General features: G+C 48.1%; 1 protein-coding gene across 3 annotated transcripts in view; it reads left to right on the forward strand.

Moving 5' to 3' along the window:
• Window positions 1–8,726, forward strand: part of CAMK1 (calcium/calmodulin dependent protein kinase I) — a 49,683-nt gene extending 40,957 nt beyond the window's left edge. For all 3 annotated transcript variants that reach the window (XM_083493153.1, XM_083493152.1, XM_083493154.1), the window contains 6 exons: window positions 582–657; window positions 2,098–2,210; window positions 2,525–2,603; window positions 4,131–4,218; window positions 5,412–5,508; window positions 7,048–8,726. In XM_083493153.1, the coding sequence (XP_083349279.1) occupies window positions 582–657; window positions 2,098–2,210; window positions 2,525–2,603; window positions 4,131–4,218; window positions 5,412–5,508; window positions 7,048–7,112 (518 nt within the window). In that variant the 3' untranslated portion in view covers window positions 7,113–8,726. The remainder of the gene's footprint in view (window positions 1–581; window positions 658–2,097; window positions 2,211–2,524; window positions 2,604–4,130; window positions 4,219–5,411; window positions 5,509–7,047) is intronic.
• Window positions 8,727–8,789: the final 63 nt, after the last annotated feature.

Raw genomic sequence — 8,789 nt, forward strand, 5'->3', positions numbered from 1 at the left:
TCAATTGTTTCACCAATGTTTTGTTTTCCATGCTGTTGTATTTTGGGTCAAACTGGATTGTAACTTAGCTACAGTGGTACCTCGGGTTACATACGCTTCAGGTTACATACGCTTCAGGTTACAGACTCCGCTAACCCAGAAATAGTGCTTCAGGATGAGAACAGAAATTGTGCAGTGGCTGCAGCGGGAGGCCCCAGTAGCTAAAGTGGTGCTTCAGGTTAAGAACAGTTTCAGGTTAAGAACAGACCTCTGGAACGAATTAAGTACGTAACCAGAGGTACCACTGTACTTTGGTGAGAATGTCACTTAGGGATGAAATAAGTTTGGAGAAAACTTACAAGTCGGGGTTGTGGAAGGTGCAAATCTTTACAAGGGAGAGGTGGCTGGCATGGTGTGTGTGTGTGTGTGTGTGTGTGTGTGTGTGTGTGTGTGTGTGTTCCTGGGAGAGCAAGCCTTTAGAAGGAAATCCCTAGTACAAGGGTTGCATTTCCCCATCTGTCCGCAAACGACATTTGGGCAACAGGGAATTTCCATCTCTAATGGTCACTTTCTTCCTCTTTCCCCCCTTGGGTCTGGTCCAGCTCCTGAGGTGTTGGCACAGAAGCCTTACAGCAAAGCGGTGGATTGCTGGTCTATTGGAGTCATCGCTTACATCTTGTACGTACTGAGTTGAATTGAGATGGTGGTGGGCATGGAGCCAGATGCCCTGCCTCCTATTGCTCCTGAATTCACATATGCAAAGGGAGTCCTAGTCAGCTAAACACTGGACACTCCCTTCCACTCTTCTCCTTCCACGGCGCTTCTGGCACCACACAGCCACTTTTGCCCATTCATTTATGGGCCTTTCATTTCTCCTGTACAGACAGCTTGAAAAGTTTCATAATATTGTCCCCCACCAAGGCCCACAACTCAACCACCAGAGCCACCTTTAACCCTTTACCACTCACAGAGCTGGTACATCCTCTCTTGGGGATTATTACTGTATTTATCAGTGTATAATACCCCCCCCCCGTGTATTTTGGGGGACTCGAAATTTAGAAAATGGGGGGTGTGATTGTCCAGAGTTGCTGAGCTTTTGATAGGGGGGAATGCCCAGAGTTTTGGAGCTTTTTTGGGGGGGGGGCGGGAGAATGCCAAAAATTGCTCGCCAGACTATCCAATGCTGCAACGTACACATGTCGCATAACCCAACAATCGCCTGCCCGATCGCTGCAAGCAGCCGCCATTTGCCCGCCCAATTGCCACAACAGCAGCCAATCAATGTCAGCCCTTGCCGCACCCACCAATCACCCGCGGAATCACCACTCACAATCTCCTACTTGCAGAAGCAACAAATCCCCCGGTTGGAAATGGGCTGGGATGGACTTATGGGTAAAGACACATGCAAATGACATGAAAACAAACTGGTTTGCCCATCGCTACTGTGTAAGAAGATTGGTCAGTGAGTGGCTTAGGAGGCGCATCAAGCAAGCAGGCTCGCTTGGTGCCTCGGTGTCTCCAGGAGAGGGCAGGCCGCCACCCCCCAAATGAAACAGCTCCGCCTCTCTCTTTCGGCAACCATTATTTCTTTATTAAATTTCTATTCCGCCCTTCATCCGAAGATCACAGGGTGGTTGACAATAGAAAAGTGCCAAAAAAGAGAGATGCCGTCGTAAAACAAACAAAAACGGTGCAACTGCTGTTATCCGGGCAAGGCAAAGACATTTTGGCACCTGAGGCAGACCCAGAAATGGCTCCCCCTCTCTCTGCCAGGAAACAAGGGGTCAGGGGAGATCAACTTCAGGAAAATAGAGGGGAAGAAAAGATCAACTTTGGGCTCTGCAGCCCAGGTGAATCTTGCCACCTGAGGTGGTTGCCTCACCTTGCCTCATAGGTGGGCCGGCCCTGACAATGATTCTACCCCTCTAATCCCCTGGTCAGGAAGTAACCTTCTGTCTTTTTTCTTCTTCTCTCCCCTCGCTTTCCAGTCCATTTACCTCAGTTCCCCACATTCTTTTGCTCCTTCACAGCCTATACATTTATTTCCAACTCTCCCCGTTGTATATTGCCATGCCTTCTGAGTGTCACACATGCCCTGTCCCCACTTTCTCCCCTTAGACTGTGTGGCTATCCCCCCTTCTACGATGAGAACGACACGAAGCTCTTTGAGCAGATCCTGAAGGCCGAATATGAATTTGACTCCCCCTACTGGGACGACATATCAGAATCAGGTGAGGGAAGGAAATGGCAGCTTCTCTGAATGCCAGTGCACATATTATGTATATTTGTTGTGTTTTTTTAACTGCTGATTTGATAAAATTTATTGCTTGTTTTTTCAGTATTTTCTTGCGGATATTTTAGATCGCTTTATCTAAACAGCTTAGTGAGCTTTTAAAAAAATAAATCAATTGGTAGATAACTCTCATTAATTAAAAATAATAATAAATGGAATCAAGTGGATCTGTGCTGTGGGAGGAGGCCAATGGCACCGCTCACTAGCTTGCTTGCTAACTCAGGCCTTCATTCACTTCCTTTCTCCTCTCAGCCAAAGATTTCATCCAGCATTTAATGGAGAGGGACCCTAAGAAACGCTTCACCTGTGATCAGGCATTACAACACCCATGGTAAGGAGGAATCTGCACCCCATCATCCATTTAGCTGGCTTTGAGTCTCTTGGCTCCTGTTGTCCAGTTGTAAAAGGCAAGTAAGGGGGAGACCAACCTGGTCAGAGATGGAGCACCTGCAGGAAGTTTGCTTTTTCCTTCCTCCTCCTTGTCCGAAAGATCATTAAGCTCTAGCTGTCCGGTGCTCTGGGATTGCGGAAGCAAGAAGAGCACGTTGGCTACCACTCATTGGCCAAAGGAACAAGGGGTGCCAATTGCTATTTGAGCAGGAATACCAGCCAAGAAAGGGATGCGGGTGGCGCTGTGGGTTAAACCACAGAGCTTAGGACTTGCCGATCAGAAGGTCGGCGGTTTGAATCCCCGCCACGGGGTGAGCTCCCGTTGTTCGGTTCCTGCTCCTGCCCGCCTAGCAGCTCGAAAGCACGTCAAAGTGCAAGTAGATAAATAGGTACCACTCCGGCGGGAAGGTAAACGGCGTTTCCGTGCGCTGCTCTGGTTTGCCAGAAGTGGCTTAGTCATGCTGGCCACATGACCCGGAAGCTGTACGCCGGCTCCCTCGGCCAGTAAAGCGAGATGAGTGCTGCAACCCCAGAGTCAGTCATGACTGGACCTAATGGTCAGGGGTCCCTTTACTTTACTTTTTACCAGCCAAGAAGATGAGCCTGGTCTGAACTGGATGTAAATTCCCTTTTATAGCTCACCATTTTATTCCGGCATTGGAGAACCGATCTCTCCCCTCTGCCTTTTCCCTCCACTCGCCTTTCCTTGTGTGTCATTTCTTTTCAGTTTGCAAGCCTGATGGTAGGACTTCTCTCCCTCCCTCCTAATTGATGGGAGATGATAATTGTCTAAGAAAAGTGGCATTAAAAATATATATATAATGGAAGAAAGTGGGAATACAATCAATGCTGTGATCTTGCACCCACTTGAGAGTAAGCCTCTCATTGTACAGTGGTACCTTGGTTTAAGAACAGTTTAGTTTATGAACAACTTGGATTAAGAACGCTGCAAACCTGGAAGTAGGTGTTTTGGTTTGTGAACTTTGCCTTGGAATAGGAACATGTTCCGCTTCCTGTTGAGTGTGTTTCCTTTGTAAATTGAGTCCCTCGCAGCTATGGGAAAGCACGCCTTGGTTTAAGAACGGACTTCTGGAATGGATTAAGTTCGTAAACCAAAGTACCACTGTACTCCTATTGTACCTGATGAGAGTTGTAGCCCCAAATATCTGGATGCCATTGGTTTGGAGAAGGCTGGCCTACAGGATTTCAAAGGTGGCACCAGGTGAACTGATCGGAACAGGAATTCCCTTAGGTCCTGTTCTTATTAGCAGTTCGCATCGCTTGGAATGGTGGAGGCATCTATTGGTATTTCAATGCCTTGTATAGATGTTGATCTTGGGATCCTGGTGGGTTGACATGGTGAAAGGTGGTCCTTTAAGTACAGGGGCCCTGGACCGTAGAAGGCTTTACAGGCCAAAGGCACTCCTATGGGGCATGTTAATAAGAACCAATCTGCTCTTCCTTCCAGGATTGCTGGAGACACCGCACTAGATAAGAACATCCACCAGTCAGTCAGCGAACAGATCAAAAAGAATTTTGCCAAGAGCAAGTGGAAGGTAAGGGCACGTCCTGCAGAGAAGCAGTCAGTGGGTGCTTTTACCCACGAACCTTAAATCTGTCCCTGCTCAAATCAGACTGCAATGTGAATGCAAAGCCTTTGTCCGCCAGAATATATGTTTGCTCTTTCCCTTAATATAACCTTTACCAATGATATTCACTTGTGGCATGTCAGAGTCTCTTGCATATTTTTAGTATTTAATATACAGTTGTACGGATGGATTTTTTGTATTATTGATTTCATGATTATTTCTAACTGTTCCTGCTAAGTTTTTTGGGGGGAATCGTTATACTTACTGTTCATTTGCTATGTTGTGAACTTTGGCACAATTTTGTGGGAATGTGGCATACAAATTAAGCAGATGGGGATGGTAAGGTAAAGGTAAAGGGACCCCTGACCATTAGGTCCAGTCGTGACCGACTCTGGGGTTGCAGCGCTCATCTCGCTTTGTTGGCCGAGGGAGCCGCCGTACAGCTTCTGGCGAACCAGAGCAGCACACGGAAACGCCGTTTACCTTCCCGCCGGAGCGGTACCTATTTATCTACTTGCACTTTTACGTGCTTTTGAAGTGCTAGGTTGGCAGGAGCAGGGACCGAGCAACGGGAGCGGGGATTCGAACCGCCGAGCTTCTGATCGGCAAGTCCTAGGCTCTGTGGTTTAACCCACAGCGCCACCCGCGTCCCTGCCTGACGGGGATGGTAACCTCCCTCAAAATCTCCTAGGAACTCCAGTTTGTTGAAGCTGTTTAGAATTTTGTTTTGAGATTCCTATCTATCCCCATCCCAGGAACGCCCTGGAAAAAGGAAGCAACTTATTGATCTAGTTCAGGTCCATGGTGAAGATATACTTTTACAGTAAACACAGCTGAGAATAGGTATTTGCAGTCTCGAGTTTCCTTGGTGCTAACAGCTAGGGAAAAGAAGAAAGGCTTTCATTTTCTGTTTGTCTCATTTGCCACACAGGCTGCACACACACCATACATTTAGAGACGTGACTCCCCCCACCCCAATAATTCTGGGAAGTGCAGTTTTACCCCACACAGAGCTATTCCAGCAGCCGTAAACTACAGTTCCCAAGATTCTTTGTGGGAAATGATGTGCTTTAAGGGAATGGGGTGTTCAGTGCCAGCATCTCTCCCATCTTTGACAGCAATCTGCTTTTCTTTTTTTCTTTCTTTTTTGTCCTACGCAGCAAGCCTTCAACGCAACTGCTGTGATCAGGCATATGAGGAAGCTACAGCTTGGAACCAGCCAAGATGGGCCTGGTCAAGCCATGCAGGAGAGCAATGGTGAGAGGCTGGGAATGGCCTTTGGTGCCATAGGGTATTCCTCTATGTGTACTGTAGGGCTGAAACAGATTTTCTCCTCAAGACCTTCGTCGGTGAATCTTGATATTCACGAATGGCTGGTGGTTAATATTTGTGTCTGGTATCTGGCAAGGTTTGATCTTACTATTTGACACCCCCCCCCCCGATACACTGACAAATGCTAGGCATTTGAATTCTGAGGTAAAATTTCGCCTCAGTGTTGACATTCTGCATTTGGAACTTGAATGGCTAAATTGAAAGCAGTGAGTGATGCCAAGTTAAATACACACGAAAGCTTGTATCCCTTTGACCCCAATCCCATCCCCTCCTTCCTGTTAACAAACACACTTTCTCCAGAGCTGGAGGATTTCCTCTCCTCTTTTTCCATTTATTATTTGGGACAGAATGGCAGTAAATTGGTATAAATGGTTGTAAGGGCTAGCAGTTTCAAAGGCGCATGACCTGTATTCAGGCATATGCTGTTCTGTGGCCTCACGAACTGGCCGTGCATCAACAGCTTCCCTCACAGTTGCTTCTCTGTGATACCCTCACACTTGACTTAATGTTCCCTCCCTCACCCTTTGTAAGGTTTTATTCCAGTGTTGGGGATTCGTTGGACACCCTTTGGACGTTTTCCCAGACTACAACTCCCATCATCCCTAGCTACTGGCCGGGGCTGATGGAAGTTCCAGTCCAGCACCTGAAAGGCCACAAGTTCCCTGTCCTTGTAACTCCCACTGTCTTTTCCCACCATTTATAGCTTCTGCCATCTAGTGATGGCAATGTCAGAAAACGGGAAAAGGCAACTCCCATTTCCTTCCTGGTGCCCCTGAAAACTCACTCCTGTTTGCTTTGTCCAGGGAGCCACTGCCTGGCCTTTCCTGAGCTAGAAAATAAGGAAAATGTTTTGTTGCTTCACCAATTACTGTTGTCCGAAATTCAGCAAATTTAGTATTTGTCTGGGAAGGATGGGTGGGCTTGTGGAGAAAGAATGGGGGGATTTGGGAGTAGGATGTGGGTGAAGAAGGACGTTACAGCTTGTTTTGAAACTAAACTGTATTTTCCCCTGTGTGTGCGCGCTTTATATCAAAATTAAACACGTTAACTGCTTTCCACACTTCTTTTTATTTTACATGCTTTGAACACAATATGCACACACTTAAATTGGGTATATTGATTAACCTTTGGGGGCAGTTCCCCCTCCCTTGCTTCACCTTGTGGTTTGGCCAGTCAATGAGACGCCATTTGGGTGGCATCGCAATAGCAACTTAGGCATGGTCTGTTAGGGATTCCCTTTACGACTGCTGAAAAATGAGGTTTTGCTCACAGCTGGGATTCCCTGTAAACACAAAAGGATTAAGGTGCTATATATAACCTAGTGCAAAAGCCTATCCTTTGTAGTATGCTGACCAGAAGACAGTGGCTAGGCAGCTTTGCCTCGCTGACTTTGTGCTGTGGTTGTTGTGTTGTGCTTGTAGTACCAGTTAGCCCAGTCCTGACAGTCCCTTTTCTCTTCGGCAGGCTCAGCGTCCAGTAGCAGCGAGGAATCCTTGGGGAATGGTTCTCACCGTCAGATGCGGGACTGAACGTTCCCCAGTGGACAGAGGACACAGATGGCGGTGCCAGGATCAACCCACTGTGGGGCGGGTGGCCAAAGCCCCACACTGCTGTGCTACAAGTGGAGCCAGGGAAGGGTCTGGGACTGCCCCACATCCCTCCCAATTAAGTGTGGCTGAGCCCCACCGCAGGGAAAGCTTCCCTTGCTAAGCCACACCCTCCTGAACCTGGACATGGGGCCTGATCCTTCATAAGCCCCACACTTCCCTGGAGATGCTTCTTCTTCTTCTTTTTCTTCTTCTCTCTCTAACACAGAGCAGCCAAATGCTGGCTGCAGCCAGCCAGCTCTGTCTGTGCCCTATGCTGACCCCCTACCCGAGCTGACAATGTCGTCCTCCTCCTCCTTGCCCAATTGTGTGGTGTTGTCTAGGAAAGACCACACAGTGGCCTGCTCAGGCCCTTTGCAGCAGCTGTGGAGCTTGAGGATGCCTCACCCCCCCCATAAAAAACCCTAACCAAGTCCCCCACTCAGATCATATCACCTCCAGCCAACAAGCAGGTTCACAAAGAGCAAGCCTAACTCTAGATCACCCTAATCATGTCACGAAGGAAAACAAAAGCTGCTTGTGGACCCTTCCCAATTTGATCTTCCCAATAAGTGCATTTCCGCTGTCGAGAAACGTGAAGCTAGAGTGAAAGGCTGTTCCAATCTTCTGGTGTCATTTGGCTGTCTGTGGGCGATGTCATATTATTTTTTAAGAGTGGTGGTTTGATAGAACCACAGCTACCCTTGACACAGATGTACGTTTTAAATATATATATATATACACCCAGGCATAGGTGGGAGAGCAACAGTTTGGCGACTTTCCGTATGGTTCCGGTTGAACTATGGGGAAAAGGGAACTGTGTTTGGGTACCTTGTCAGTTCCTGCCCATGGCCCATACCATACCATCGGCCTCCAGAGCAATCCTGCAGCTGTTTTTAAAATGCTTTGCGTTTTGCATTTTTCTTTTTGCGGGGGGTCAGGGAAGAAGGAGCGCACTTGCAGAGATATGTGTATGCCTCTGTTTTCGAAAACAGCGTTGGAGCAGAAGGGGGAAGGCAAGATTGAGTGGTTGTTGAAACATCGTTTCGGCACGGGAAGCAACTCGCCGATGCAGGATTCGGCTTGTTGGGCCGATGCGTTTGCAACGCCAGTTGCCAAAAAGGGAAGTTCACACCATAGACGACGCTCCCACTGAGGCAGCACTTGAAGCGCTGGCTCTGTCTTCATCCAAGCTGGCCTTTGCACCACCCAACTGGCAGAACCAGGATTCTTCCCACTGTGTATAGAGTCCAGGCTTCCCCATCCTGGTACCTTCCAGATGTTTTGGACGACATCTCCCATCCAGCACAGCCAATGTCTAGGGGGTGATGGGAGTTCTGTAGTCAGCGTTCTCCAACAACGTTTGGAGAAGCACCAGGTTGAAGAAGACTGGCTTGGTCCCCTTCCCCTCTCGCTCTCCTGCCTGCTCTTGACGCTCACAGCTCCACATTTTGCGCCCATGTTCTCTCTGTCTCTGCACTCTCTTGGTTCAAGAGGACTTTCTAACTCGAAGTTTCTATTTTGTTGCTTGTTCTTGTATTAAAAAGGAAGAAAGCGCACATGTCTTCATCTACCCTATCTGCGGGCAAAGGGGTGGGGGAAAAGAAGGGAGCTGCCGCT

Source organism: Podarcis liolepis (assembly GCF_965112155.1).
Source record: "Podarcis liolepis genome assembly, chromosome: 2".
Taxonomy (NCBI): domain Eukaryota; kingdom Metazoa; phylum Chordata; class Lepidosauria; order Squamata; family Lacertidae; genus Podarcis; species Podarcis liolepis.